The sequence below is a fragment of the Anticarsia gemmatalis genome, chromosome 24 (genome assembly GCF_050436995.1).
Source record: "Anticarsia gemmatalis isolate Benzon Research Colony breed Stoneville strain chromosome 24, ilAntGemm2 primary, whole genome shotgun sequence".
Classification (NCBI taxonomy): Eukaryota; Metazoa; Arthropoda; class Insecta; order Lepidoptera; family Erebidae; genus Anticarsia; species Anticarsia gemmatalis.
In genome coordinates, this window is record NC_134768.1 from 7,549,579 (window position 1) to 7,563,827 (window position 14,249).

At 34.7% G+C, this 14,249-nt stretch overlaps 3 protein-coding genes across 3 annotated transcripts; all 3 read right to left on the reverse strand.

Annotated features, from left to right (window-relative positions):
• Positions 1–410: 410 nt before the first annotated feature.
• Positions 411–2,627, reverse strand: LOC142983738 (uncharacterized). Its single transcript, XM_076130755.1, has 4 exons — positions 2,459–2,627; positions 1,713–1,875; positions 1,061–1,155; positions 411–838 (listed from the first exon to the last, which is right to left on the reverse strand). The coding sequence occupies exons 1-4, from the start codon at positions 2,490–2,492 to the stop codon at positions 807–809; spliced, it is 324 nt and encodes a 107-aa protein (XP_075986870.1). The 5' UTR covers positions 2,493–2,627; the 3' UTR covers positions 411–806.
• Positions 2,628–5,350: 2,723 nt separating this feature from the next.
• LOC142983485 (cecropin-D-like) lies at positions 5,351–6,398 on the reverse strand. Its single transcript, XM_076130396.1, has 2 exons — positions 6,217–6,398; positions 5,351–5,760 (listed from the first exon to the last, which is right to left on the reverse strand). The coding sequence occupies exons 1-2, from the start codon at positions 6,298–6,300 to the stop codon at positions 5,650–5,652; spliced, it is 195 nt and encodes a 64-aa protein (XP_075986511.1). The 5' UTR covers positions 6,301–6,398; the 3' UTR covers positions 5,351–5,649.
• Positions 6,399–9,759: 3,361 nt separating this feature from the next.
• LOC142983486 (cecropin) lies at positions 9,760–12,031 on the reverse strand. Its single transcript, XM_076130398.1, has 2 exons — positions 11,873–12,031; positions 9,760–9,955 (listed from the first exon to the last, which is right to left on the reverse strand). Exons 1-2 carry the CDS (start codon positions 11,972–11,974, stop codon positions 9,866–9,868), a joined length of 192 nt encoding a protein of 63 aa, XP_075986513.1. The 5' UTR covers positions 11,975–12,031; the 3' UTR covers positions 9,760–9,865.
• Positions 12,032–14,249: the final 2,218 nt, after the last annotated feature.

A 14,249-nucleotide genomic window follows, 5' to 3' on the forward strand; every position in this document is an offset into this window, starting at 1 on the left:
AAATATTGAATGCATGAAGCTGAAATTCTGCATGTATGAGCCAGCCTTGGCGAGTGTAAAGGAGCACTAAGAATGGATATTTGGAAATTGCATTCCAAAGGAAGTGAAATTATACGCGTAAGGTTTTGTATACATTTTAAAATCTCATAGTAAATTTTAAAACGCTCCTTTCAAAATTCCTCCTAAGGGTTCCATAACTATTTCCTATATTAGAAACCTTTATAAAAGCGATAAAGAGTACAAGTATCTCCTTTGATCCGTGAAAGATCGAGCTTCTTTGATCTAAGTATTGGTGAACTATCCATTGTGAGTTTTGATTAAATTGTTGAAAGGAAAATTATAAAGTAAAATAAAGGGATTTAAGGCAGTCAAATGGTGTAAGTACAGCTACAAATCCTTTGAAATTTAGTTCGGGAAATAATATATTATAATGCTAGTTTCTTTTTGTACACAAAATCACTTAAATTAATCTGCTGCAATTAAACTTAATGACAACAAACATACATATTTTACATTTTATCTTCGTTTCTCCTGGTTACATACATAAAAAATAGTCAGCTGAAGGCGATATCTATGTACATTAAAACATTGCGCTTCATGCTTGCGCCTGTAGCTATTAACAGAATGTGTAGAAAAAATAATTGCTATTATTACTTTAGTAGGCGTTTTACTTTCCTTCAGACTATGTTTGACGGTATGGATTTTAAACAAATTTAGGATGGATTATTTAATAAACTTTACTTAATACTTATGTAATTATTTCTAATTAAAGATATCCTTAACTTTAATATGATAAGGTATTTTTTTTAGCATCGTTCTTGCTTCAATAAACTCCACTCTGAAAAAAAATATTCAAATATAAAGAAAATACACTATATTAAATACCGAGGGAAGACAGAGGCTTCTCTCTTTAATAAAAAATACAACGCAGGCGGGAACGTACAAGCAAGGTACCGTCTTTTCTATTTTACGGGAGTTTTCTACACAAAAAATGAGCGAGAGAAATATATTACTTAACGTGTGTAAGAAAGAGATAGAAAACCAATAAGTAATAACTTACGTCTCCAACTATTACAGTTGTCATACTCCATTGCGCAGTAATTGGGAAAAGTTTTATAGTATCCATCATAGTGTCGAGCGCACACTGTCTTCAATCTAAAAGAAAAACATTTTTATTTATAACTACACACATTATTAACCCGAAGCTGTAGCTATAGTAGGAGGCTAGCCTATTGCTTAGTTCCAAATATTTAGAAAAAATAATTTCCAAATTTTGCCCATAATAAGACCTGGCAATAAAGTCACAGACACTCTTATGAACGGAAATATTAACAGCAATCGATCATAGCTGGAAAATTAACCAAACTCCTGAAAATAAATAATTGTCACGTATTTTTCTCGTAAAGACAAGCCATTGTGGTTTGGGTGGTAGTGTAGGTATACTACTGCTGATCACAATGTTTCGAGTTCTATTCCCGGGTTGGGCAGAGTAATGTTTTTTTGTTTTTTTTTTGTAAAAAGACAACTCCCGCAATATAATATACCGCGTATACCCTACAATTGGTAACATGCCCGGGATTTGGCAATTAGTTAACCCCTATTACATGGAACGAACATAAGTAATTGATGTCAAAACGAGGGTGTAATTCATACACCTTTGCCACCTTTAGTACATATTATTATGTATTATTTATATAATTAGGTAAACTTACTTGTATGCTTTAGGACAGTTTCTAATAAACACATCACACCCTTTATCAATAAGGTCAGATTTCTTAAATACCGTCTTTTTTGGATAATACCGCACTTTCCACGGTCTCGGATGTGAAGTGTTCACGTAGTGAGAGAGGGCTGGTATTATCATCATCATTGTAACTGTAATTTAAAAAAATATATTATGTTTACTGCCATATAGTTCTGTAGGTATTGCAAAATAAATAAATTGTTTCCATCAGGGCTACAGGGATAGTCAAATTGCGATGTGTTGATCTCTGGTTGATAATCTTTGACGAGTGAAAATGTAGAAAGTATTTTGGTTTAGTTTGCTTTGTACAACAAACTGTTAATTCTGCCCTTATCCACTCGCCGATCGAATCCTTTCCTCGTCTCTTAGAATAGTGAGTGAGCAAACATACTTGTATCACGCAAAGGTGAGCTGGCTAGATTCAGACTTATAAACACTAAACTATAATCTATAGTTTTAACCTAGCCTTTCTTACAAACTATGTTGGGGTCAGACTTTTGAAAGACAACCAGTCTTACCACTACTGTTGACGGCTGTCAAAGATCTTTGAAAATTACTGCCGGGTCCCACAACTTAACGTGCCTTTCGAATATAATCATCCACAGAACAACCTCGGGTACTCGGGTCAAGTAACCTCAACTAAGCCACGAGCTCCTCTAAATCATAGTTTTCTCATCATATTTTTCTAAACTAAGGAATAAAAACAATACTTACCAAAGAAAATAGAGCTTATTTTATATTGAAACATTATGTATTACGTCCAACACAAACAATACATATTATTTCTGAACTGAACTGTCGTAAAGTTGTTATGTAAATGTTTTATGTAACCTTTCAATTACATACGCGAGTGATTGATTTTTACTATTATGTCTTTATTTTGTACGTTCTAGCGTATTCTAAACTTAATCCTAATAAGAACCTAGAACTCAAATCCAATCATGATTCGTTTACTATTACGCGTCACAAACGATCATTTACAATTTTCTACCAAAAGTTACTGCGGCGCGATTCTTTACAGTCGGTATTGTCGAGTATCGAGAGTTCGTCATTTTGAATGCACTGAAAAAGTAGTTCCTACGGCGCCCGCTAGAGTCTGCTCAAATTTTCATACAAAATATCGTGATAGCTAGCCAGTTGTCGATAGTCGATAGTGGTAGAGAAACGAGCTACGAATAGATTGCTGTGTTAGATAGTAATTACGTAGTTATAAAATCCAGATTTTAGAATATAAGTGAAAAGCGTAATTCTACATTTTGGAAACTCACAAAATTATTGATTTTAATCCAAACATATCGCTCCTTGAATACAAAAGGGCCACAAATCGAAATCTATAAATTTTACAGGAGAGCCAAAACAAATTTTTGAAACAGTTTTTTTATAAAATTTCATATATTTATTTATTAAATATAAGATGTTAATATATCATTAGATGTGTATTTTTTAGCTCTATCTTTCTACAAAATAAACTTTGTAATAGCTGTTACCTATTAAGAGAAAAAAGCATATAAGTCCCTTTTGCATTCAAAATTTGAACCAATATTATGAGAAATATGTCAAAAATTAAACACAGTTTTACAAATAAAAATGGTTAATTGTACTTTTTTGGTAAAAAAACCAGGAAAACATTGTATTAAACAATCTAAATGGAAAAAATCTTAACTTTTTATTAAGTAAGTAAAATTATTGAGATCAACTTTGTGCGTAACTTTCATTATTTAGTAAAATTAAACATCAATCATCATCATCAATCAATGGGTAACGTGACGAGTAGACTGAGTGCAGCAGGAGTATTAAAGAAATAAGATAATAGAAAAGGTTTTTGAGTTTTATAAGCCTTTATATTTAGCATTCGAGGATTATTCCAAAGTTTTTGACAGCATTACTCATTCCGCCATAGAATCATCACTCCATTCAAGTCCTACTTAAAGATACTATGTAGAATCGAACCTTCATACATCAAACTCATCAAAGCAATAGACAACAATATCATTCCAAATCCAAAGAAGCGTGAAACAGGGAGACCCGCTATCTCCCAAATTATTTACCAGCACCCTCGGAGAAATTTTCGGGAGCCTGGCGGTGTTATGGCAATCAAAAGCATAGTTGTAAGTGGTAAACAGTTAACAAACCATTGTTTTGTAGATGACATAGTCCTCTTCTCTTTTTCGGCATCGGAACTCGAATCAATGCTCAAAGATCTGAGCACGGCAAACCTTCAGATTGGACTGAGTAAGAACCGTACAAAAACCCAGGTTATGACCAACAACACAAAACGTAGGGTCGAGGTAGACGGGCACGTCATAGACTATGTCGACGAGTACACTTGCTAGGGCCAGATAACCTCTTTTAACAACCGACGGGACAAAGAGTTCTACAAACGTGTCATAAGTGCCTGAAAGAGATCCTGGTCCAGGAAAGAGCTAATGAAGGGTAACCTTCCACTGTCACTGAAGTGAAAGCTCGTCGACATGTTTATACCTACTACCCGTCCTTACCTACGCTGCCCAAACATGGTCCCTTACGGAAAACCAGAAAGAGCCAGAGAGCGATGGAGCATAGTATATTATGCATCAAAAGAACAGATCACGTCCGAAATTCAATACTGCGCTCCCAAACTCGCATAGCCGATGTAAGGGAGAAGACCGCCTGGCTGAAATGGAACTGAGCCGGCCACGTTATCCATATGCATTCGGAAAGGTGGACCCGCATATCTACCAACTGGATGCCAGAAGATGGTCATAGCAGACGCGGGAGACTTAAATGGAGATGGCGGGATGACCTAGACGCATTTGAAAAGGACTGGTCGGATCTTGCCCCTGAAAGAGGAATTTGAAAAGAAAGGGTGCCTCTTTACTTTGCCTGCATCAAAATGTATTATTTTATTTTTAAAATTGTAACGAAAACTAAAATTATTATCATACCAAACGGTCATATTTCTGGCCTTCCCATTCTAGCACCCTAAAAATGATTATTTATTCCACAATAATTTAATTCAAAAGGGACGTATTTCAAAATATGCTACTGTTATATTACAAAATATAATAACAAATACTAGTGTTTGAATGCAAAACGGTCGTTTTCAGAAATATGGCACTTTTGCATTACAAAATATGGTAACAAATACTATAGTTAGAATGCAAAAAGGACGTTTTCCAAAATATGGCAGTTTTGTATTGTAAAATATAATCACATTAACTTGAAATTTTGCTCCCAACACAGACATATTTTGGATTGTGGCACTTTTTCATGCAACTGACGAGCATTTGCGTTGAATCTCCGGGCGCAACTCAAAGAGTGGCTGTTTTGCACTGACATTACCTGTCAAAGTGAGCTAATGCAAAAAGGGCAGTAAGTCAGTGCAGCCATAATATAAGCAAAAATGATGGGGGTTTTTTTTTTACTATAAAATATAGTCGGTTCAGGTGTCATTTTTGCAATAAAACGATTTTCATTTTTTTTTGAGTTGTGGCCCTTTTGCATTGAAGGAGCGATATGACACTTGTCTTGTCTAAGGACCTAAGGTGTCGGACTATGGGAAATATAAGGATCAGCTGGGTTTTTGAGGTTGACTACTAACGGTGAAAATAAAGCTAATGATTATGATGTTTTACATATTTATTATAAAATACTATTACAAAAGGCTTCATAACAATTATCGATAAGTGACGATGTAATGAGGAAGGGCTTTGTTTACAGATGTTTTTATTTTATATATTTTTTTTTATCACATAATACTTTGTTGCGACTACTTGCTACATAATAATTATTTATTACGTAGCGCTATTTTGTAGGTAGGTATAATAATTATTATAGTGAGAATGATTCTATAGGTATATATGCTGTGTATTATATTACAAAAATATTCTTGCTTTGGCGTTTTTTTCTTAAGTAAAGTTTAAGAATCAGTCATCATCGTTTTTGTCTCCATTCACCAGACCCTTGGCTTTGGTTAGAACATCTATTGCAGGTCCTGCACTGATCACTGCATCTCGAACCCTTTGACCGACTCCTTCCTGGAAATGAAGTAAGTGTTATTTATTTTATAAGAAAACAATTCTTTTAGATTGGAGGGTCGAGCATAACGGAATAAACCCTTTAATAAGGTAAGTACGATTTTCTTGGGTTCGAACCATCAAACCAAACAAAGTAAACCCAAAGTGCATTAATAGAAAAGACCTTTGCCTAGCCGTGGAGCTGTAATGTATTATTTTTTTAATTTATTATTAGTTAGGTTCTTTTTCCCGAATATGCGAAGGGTTAAACCTCAAGTCTGCCACTCTGACCAAGAGCAGGTAGGGCACTTTGCATCTTTCAAGAACTCTTTTAAAAACCTCTCAGATATTCAAATTTCATCGTGATGACATTTAATGGCATAATTCGTGTACTTGTGGCATCAAACGTCAATAAAATTTTAACTTTTAAGCAACTTAAACGTTATAAGCATTACAAAATATTATTTTTTTACTTACAATTTCCTTGAAAAGGTCCCAAGCAGACACCGTAGACATAACTACGAGGCAAACGCACAAAAACAGCAAAGCCTTTGAATTCATTTTGAAAGCAAATTTCTACTAACTGTTTAAAACTGATGTACACCTTGCAACAAATGAAGTGAAAGAAAGACTGATTCTTAGTAACAGGTCTCAGCTTTTATATGCTTGAAAATATTATAATTTTACTCATTAAACACTGGAGTAAAAATTTTCCATCATTCGAAATTAAACTCTGTATATGTATCTTTAAAGTCGCGTTTTCCTTGTCCAATAGTGCAACATATTAATGCATAATGACTCTTAATATTATGTCAGAAGTGTATATTTTCCTTGTGGTTGTATCTTGTGTGATAGTGTAAGGTTTTGTCGAAGCGCGTTCAGAAATGGGGGTTCCCTCTTTGTCCAATCAGTCAGTATTGTTTGAATAACTTTAAAAAATATTGTAAGAAATAATTTCTGGGGGGCTATTGTGTTGACAGTTGACAACCTTTTGATAACCACCGTTCTGTACATTGTTTTTTTTTGTAAGACAATGATGTATAATACGTTACTTTAAAGCAGCAATGTAATACATAGTGGCTATTAATCTGAAGTAAATACATAAAATCACCTATCGTGTGTATTTTGATACCTAAACAATATTAGGAAGTCTGCTTTTGGTCATTAAAGGTTTTCATTCAATATCTTATTTATCAAAATTACGTTCTTTTAACAATATTTAACACATTTTATTCCCGAGTCAATGGCAGTATCTATTTATTTGAGAACAACTTTTGGAACATTCTTCAACAATTACCAAGAAAATGGCCAGCAAAAATATTCCTGACCTTTTCAAAATATCCTGTAATCGTAAGTAGCACTCAGACGTACAGACGCCGACATCAATCAACATGTTCTCATGACGGACATGACACGTAATATGGATCACTAAAGTAGCTCCATACAAGACATTGCCCTGTACATTAACGCAGAACATGATAGGAATCGGAAGCTGCTGGGAGAATATAATGTTCTTGCAGCATTATGTACTAGCTGACTCGCGCAACTTTGCTTGTGTCACATAAAACAGAATGGGTCAAAATTTTCCCCGTTTTTGTAACATTTTTTACTGGTACTCTGCTCCTATTGGTCGTAGCGTGATGATATATAACCTATAGCCTCCCTCGATAAATGGACTATCTAACATTGAAAGATTTTTTCAAATCGGACCAGTAGATCCTAAGATTAGCGCGTTCAATTGTCGATTGTAAACTACGTGCTGATGTGTCGGCAACTTAGCTATAATCATAGGATTTCCCTACACACATATCACAAAAGTTATCATTATATAGGCGTTAACCTTATATAAGAGTTAGCTTAAAGGGAATAATTAGCTCCGACAAGTAAATTATTGGGACGCTAAATGAAACTGAAGACTTTGTCCGTTGGTTGATTTTTTTTTTGCATCAGGAAAATTCACTACTGTTCATCCCGCTCCAAGGAGTGAGTCAGGGTCTGTCGGGCTCTCCCGCCGGCTAGGCGTTCCGGCTTTAAATTAGGCATACCGACTAAAAACCTGACGGTGTTCCTTCAACAGTCACCATAAGGTAACCTGTACCTCGATTCTCTACCACTATCGACTACCGACAACCGGCTAGCTATCGACATTCGACACTTAGAATGTACTGCCAAAATGTTTCCTACGACACCCGTCAGAGGCGCTGATCAGATTTTCATACAAAATTTCTCAATGACAGGTCGGTTGTCGGTAGTCGATAGTACTAGAGAATCGAGCTACAGGACGCGGTACCTCCAATCGGATACTCCGCGTCCCAGCCGGACCGTTGGTTGACATGAAACCGTCAACAAGAAGTTGGTTCCTATTGATGTTCTTTCAGTAACATGCTGTCACTAAGATTTTTCTGAGGTTTTTATAACTAGGCCGCTTGATATCAACCCTCTTTAGAAAAGTTAAATTATTATTTACACTAAAATTTATGATTTAAGACACTGACTAGACAAAACTCTACGAAAAAATACATAAAGATAATCCTCTAAACACTATTCACTAAAGTTAATACAAGCTCTAATTGTGATACTAAATCTGTCTAAGTACTTTGACCTTTGAAGTCTCCCACACAAAATGGCGTGTTAGCAACAAAACAATAAGTTAGAAACTCGTAAACACTGATCAAACTTCACTTTGGCTGAAATAAATGGTATTGGACTAGGACCTGATTTATACTAGATTGTTAGGGCTAGATATTTTCAGATAATGGTCTATTAAAAACTCAACTCAGTGTTCTACTACTGACTTTCTGTTTGACTGCCTCTGTGGCGCAGTGGTTTAGGTCGATACGCCGCAACCATTGCGTCGAGAGGTCTTGGGTTCGATTCCCATACAGATATTTTTTGTGCGATCCATACCTAAATAATTGTTTTAGGTCTGGTTGTACTTTGTGTCCGTTGTTTGTATGTTTGTAAAAGTCCCCGCGACACAACAGCAATTCTTAGTGCGGGAGTTGTCTTTTAAATAAAAAACAAATAATCGGTAGATAATAATATATATTGACCGTTGATTACGAGGTCTGCAGACTGACTGTTGATCATAAGGTGTCTAATGACGAGAGAATTCGATGCGTAAGTTAAATAAAAGTTGCATTTTGATAATTTAGGTCAAATTTAAAATATTAGTCCCGCTTGTTACGGTTACGTGGGACTAATATCTTAAACGGTGAAACTGCCAGATATACTCGAAATTCTTTTTTTTAAAGATGATGATCTGAGATAATTCTGAAATTAAAACTTGAACATACCAAATCCTAGTTGTCTATTAAATGTCAGTGATCTACAACAGTTGCGTAAGTTATTACATCAAAATGATCCAGTCAAAACAAAACACAACCGCGAAGGGGATCCCCTTTATTTATAAACATTAGTGCCAACACTTTAAACAAAGAAAAATAAAGTCAATTGATCTTGCAATAAGGTTCAATTTATTATGTATTACTTGTGAGATAAGACAGGTCATAACCTATACTGATAAGGGGAGAGTCCCTCTTACTACGGCTTGACTTGTAACCTCAGAAGATGTAATAATTGTATTATTATTATTAATTATGTGGTTTATCTTTTTGTAAATAAGTATTATATTTACATACTTTTAAAATGTATTGCTATTTCTTATAAGGCCTGCAATGTAATTCTTTGTGCAGAACAGAATTTATGATTTTTTAGGTTCTAAATTGCTAAATTAATCGGTTTTGCTGTTTTTCTTACTAAATCTTTTACAAGAAATAATATAACATATATATTATTATAGAATTCCGAATTACGTTAGACGGACGTTAGAGTGGTTAGTAAGCAATTTTTAAAATTTTGTAGGAATATAACGCAGTTCTAACGTTAATCGTCTTTCCACAACTAATACGGGTGTGGGGTTTGATTTCTTCTCGATGGAAATATTTTATTTTACGCTATGAAACAGGTAACATTAATTCTAAATAATATATAGGATATGAATAAAACAAAAAACGGGCATAATTTCAACAACAATTTAATAACCAACCAATTATAAATACAACTTATCTTCAGTCTCAATTTTAAATGAATACAATTTTGGTGTTTAAATCTTAGGTTTCAAAGATCACTTTCCTATGGATGCTGCTTGTCCCACAACTGCTACGGCAGGACCAGCCTTGATGATACCATCACGAATATGTTGGCCAACTCTCTCCTGAAGTTCAGAACAAAAAAAATAAGATTGGTGAACAACTAAAACAAAACGAGTATGTTCATACTGGAATACACGCGCTGACAAAACATATTAATAATAGCTGACCCGGCAAACGTTGTTTTGCCATAAAAATTAAATAAAAAAAAACATTCTCCAGCGGACAAAATTGTGAATCTAAAACATTCTCAGATCCCCTTGAACACACACGAAAATTTTATCAAAATCGGTCCAGTCGTTTAAGAGAAGTTCAGTGACATACACACTTACAGAAGAATTGTATACATAAAGATATACATATTTTGAATAATATGTAAAAGGTAGATATTTTCACGCCTGTTGCTCCTGAATGTTTAGATTAAAGTGTATGTAAAGGTGTATGAAATACACCCACGTTTCACTATTACATTTATAGAGCAATAGTCCCAACAAATAACGGCGAGCCTACTGCCGTTTTTATTTGCATGTTACAAAAGCCCGCTGATGTTAAAAAAATATTGTAATATAAATTAGAAAAGACCAATAGTTTATTGGCCGACCCGGCGAATAGAACCCTAGACCAGCATTCGGATATTATATACTACCGACCGCGCCACAGAGCACTGCTAAATCAACTAACGGGATACGTCTAAAGCTAGGGCTATACTGCTGAAACGATTCGGATAGACATTAGGTATTTATAAATAAATAATAAAAAAGCTATATTTTCTGGGATGTGGGGCTCTGGGGTATTGAAAACCAAACCAAACCAAACTAAACGAGCGGATCCGGGGATAAAAGCTAGTTGTTTCTTCATCCTTCATTAGCTAACTTAGGTCATTACAGGTCAGAATTGTAAAACACTAAGGGCATTCCCCGTACTACCAGAAATAGGTGCACACCCCACTTCTCGGTAGTTCCACGTCAATTTCATGTACTGATGAGATTTCAACGAAATCGCTTCGTTTAAAACCACTATGAGGATGAGAGAATGGTAGGCACCATTTGATAAATTGATTTTAAGATTTTAATGAATGGACAGCGTACGCGTTTAATTTGATCGGCAGTGAAATACACTAACACCTTTTTACTTTTTTATTTTTTTGACGTGGCTAATGCATTATGCATACACCTGCGCTCTGGGTGGAGTGCAGGGTTATGTGGGACTCACCCGCCAAAACAGCGAGCATACCCACTAAACCGCCACGTGTATCCACACGGCCGCTTGTGGCGGCGTGCGGCGGGATAACTGCCGAGGCATGTACTGCAAGCCGCACGCCACGCGGATACCCCAAATTTAGGGGTCCCTCACAGACGCTGCCCAAAGCACCTTATTTCTACATGCCGATAAGCCGGACACAACAACTCATCGGCAACCCTCGAGAGGACCTATTAACGGGACGGCAGTGTCCCCGTAGCCGTCGCCCAAGGTCCTCAAATACACTAACACCTAGACTTCAGGGGTAGGCAAACCATACCTAATGAGTGAACTTATTTTAGTTGAATTTGGAACTAGGCCCTATTTTGATTTACAAACCCAAATTTTATAAGGAAGGCAATCTCTTAATTGTCAAAAAAAATACTACTTAAATCAACATTAATGAAAATCTAGTTATTGGTCATTTCACCCTACATAATAACTGTACTGAAGAAAGACAACAATGCACCGAGTTTCAGTGTAACACTGCTACTACATACTTCATGAAACAATAAACAGTTTTCTTCAAACTAGTAAAGAAGTTGAAGTTTTGTAAAATTGTGTAACAGCAAATTGTTTAAGGTAAAATCTTTTCTAAAATTACTCAGCCTCTTCTTTACTGTACTGAATATATGAGACTAAAATTGTTAACGGCGAAACTTTAGCGCATTTTTCATACGTCTGCCTAATCCTTCGTATACAACATATACGATATTATGTATGTATAGTGACATAATACTTACAATTTTCTTAAAGATCTTCCATTTCGGTTCAGGGGCCGCTGAAACAGTAGACAAAACGACGAAACAAGCGAAAACAAACAATAAAATCTTTGTGAAATTCATTTTTAAAAATAAAAAATAATATTGTTTAAATGTTTTTGTAATTCGAACACAGGTGATACGCTGCGAATGATGCTCTACTCGAAGAAAGGTATGCTTATATACACCTTTCTTTTCAAGTATCCAGGTTTAATGATAATTGAAATTTTAACTTTATCTCATTGCATTATGAGTCATACTTGCATGTTAGATTTTTCTAACTGTCGGTACGTGTGGTACAAATGCAAGGGGACTCCCTCAAGCCCGTTGGTTATCGTGAATTAGGTTCTTTTTTTTTTAAATGCGGGTTTCAAATAACTGATTGATTTTTAGTAATATTTTCCTGTTAAGCTAATTGGTTTTATAAATATGGTTAAGTTTTTTAATCTGACATGACGAAGGAGTGAATTTTATTCTGTTTGTCTATACAACTTTTCATAGCGTTTATTTCTTAAATTTGTAAAACATGGGTTATGAACACTACATATTATTATGATATTAGTATCTTACAATATTTCGCTGGGAACTTTGTAAAAATATCACAGGGTAAAAAATACTCTGAGCAAACATAAATCCAAGTTCACATAAGTAATGCATATAATAAAAATAGATACATGTACGTATTAGTGTACTTTGAAGCTATAAGTGCCTTAAAATAAAATATCCATGGGATGACTAAGATTGTATTTGCTTAAGCTACGTTTTTTGCAACTAAAAAAAAGTCTCGCATCAGTCTAATTGGTTAGAGCGATAGATATGGGCGCAAAGTCCAATCTTTTTGTTGATAAAACATTTCTAATGAATCAGAATGTATAAAGATGATCCATAAACCCCGAGTACAAAAACATATTTTATAGCTATACGTATTAAACTTTTAGCGGCTATTGGTCCCAATAACTTTTAGTTTTTGCCACATGGATTGAGAATCATAATATAAACTTTCCTTTTCTAACCTAGGTATTCCCCGGTAATAGCAACATACACTTATACAAATGAATCTAACGGCATTTATGTCTTACTAGCTGACCCGCGCAACTTCGCTTGCGTCATATAAGAGAGAATGGGTCAGAATTTTCCATATTTTTGTAACACTTTTTACTGTTACCTACTCTGCTCCTATTGGTCGTAGCGTGATGATATAAAATATGCTTTTTTTCACGAAAAATATTCTCAAAATTATTTATATCTCTTAATATATCGAAGTCGCGCTAAGGCATATCCGCCATTAAAACAGTTGCCATGGCAACGGAATTTTGTTAATTCAATGTCATTATAATATTTATTTTTCGCGACTTCGTAGAATTTTCTGAATTTTCCCGGGAAATGCGTCATTTTCCCGAGGTAAAAAGTAGCCTATGTCCTTTCTCGGGTATCAAAATATCTCCATACCAAATTTCATGCAAATTGGTTCAGTAGTTTAGACGTGATTGAGTAGCAGACAGACAGACAGACAGACAGACAGACAGACAGACAGACAGAGTTACTTTCGCATTTATAATATTAGTATGGATGTTGTCTGTAAAGTTGTAATAATGTAACTACTTGATCGAGGAGGTAATTAAACTACGGGCACCTAAAACCATTGACTAGTGTCTAAAAAGCATGGTTCGTCGATTTTGCTGACATGAGTTTTATTATTATCTATTTTGATATTTTACTCAATTGCATATTGGTATAAGTTTAATCAATTAACTGGTAATTGTGCGAGTTACATGCAATTTAGTCATTTAGTTTAGAACGAACAAGAAGAGCCGGTAAGAAAAATTAATTAATTTTTTAAAACGCCATCCTATTTTTAGAGCTACCACCAATAACTGAACGCAATGAGGTCATAAAACAACTAAATAAATCTAAAGATAATAATATCAGAAATCAAATTTAAAATAACGAATGAGGCAAGGGAAGTTAGTAAAGATCATACTAATTGGCGTCTTTTGGTCTCTCTTATTCCTATAAAAAAAAGATGTGATTTTATGCATGTACGTAATATGAAAAATAATGAAACTATCAGGTATTGCGGTCAGTAAACAAATATAAACTTGTAATATTTAATAAGTGCTTGACCTGAATGCAGTAGTTAACAATCATATCGATAACACAGATTTACAAGTGCTTTTGATAAATACACTCTAAGATAAAATAGAAAAAATATTAACTATAAAAAAGCGTGGTATCTTGGAATATGTGTTTAATTTCATTTACCCCCGGTTAACGTTAACGCTATTGAATAGATAAACTACCGCTAAAAGTGCTCAGAAACCGGGCATTAGAGAAGTAACGTACGTTCTAGTTTAAAAAA

Coding starts and splice junctions, on each gene's coding strand:
- LOC142983486 (XM_076130398.1), bottom strand. CDS start 11,974: ATGAATTTCACAAAGATTTTATTGTTTGTTTTCGCTTGTTTCGTCGTT. Junction 9,956..11,872: donor GGAAGATCTTTAAGAAAATT/GTAAGTATTATG, acceptor TCTGAACTTCAG/GAGAGAGTTGGCCAACATAT.
- LOC142983485 (XM_076130396.1), bottom strand. CDS start 6,300: ATGAATTCAAAGGCTTTGCTGTTTTTGTGCGTTTGCCTCGTAGTTATG. Junction 5,761..6,216: donor GGGACCTTTTCAAGGAAATT/GTAAGTAAAAAA, acceptor CTTCATTTCCAG/GAAGGAGTCGGTCAAAGGGT.
- LOC142983738 (XM_076130755.1), bottom strand. CDS start 2,492: ATGTTTCAATATAAAATAAGCTCTATTTTCTTTG. Junction 1,876..2,458: donor AATAAGCTCTATTTTCTTTG/GTAAGTATTGTT, acceptor TTTAAATTACAG/TTACAATGATGATGATAATA. Junction 839..1,060: donor CAACTGTAATAGTTGGAGAC/GTAAGTTATTAC, acceptor ATTTTTTTTCAG/AGTGGAGTTTATTGAAGCAA.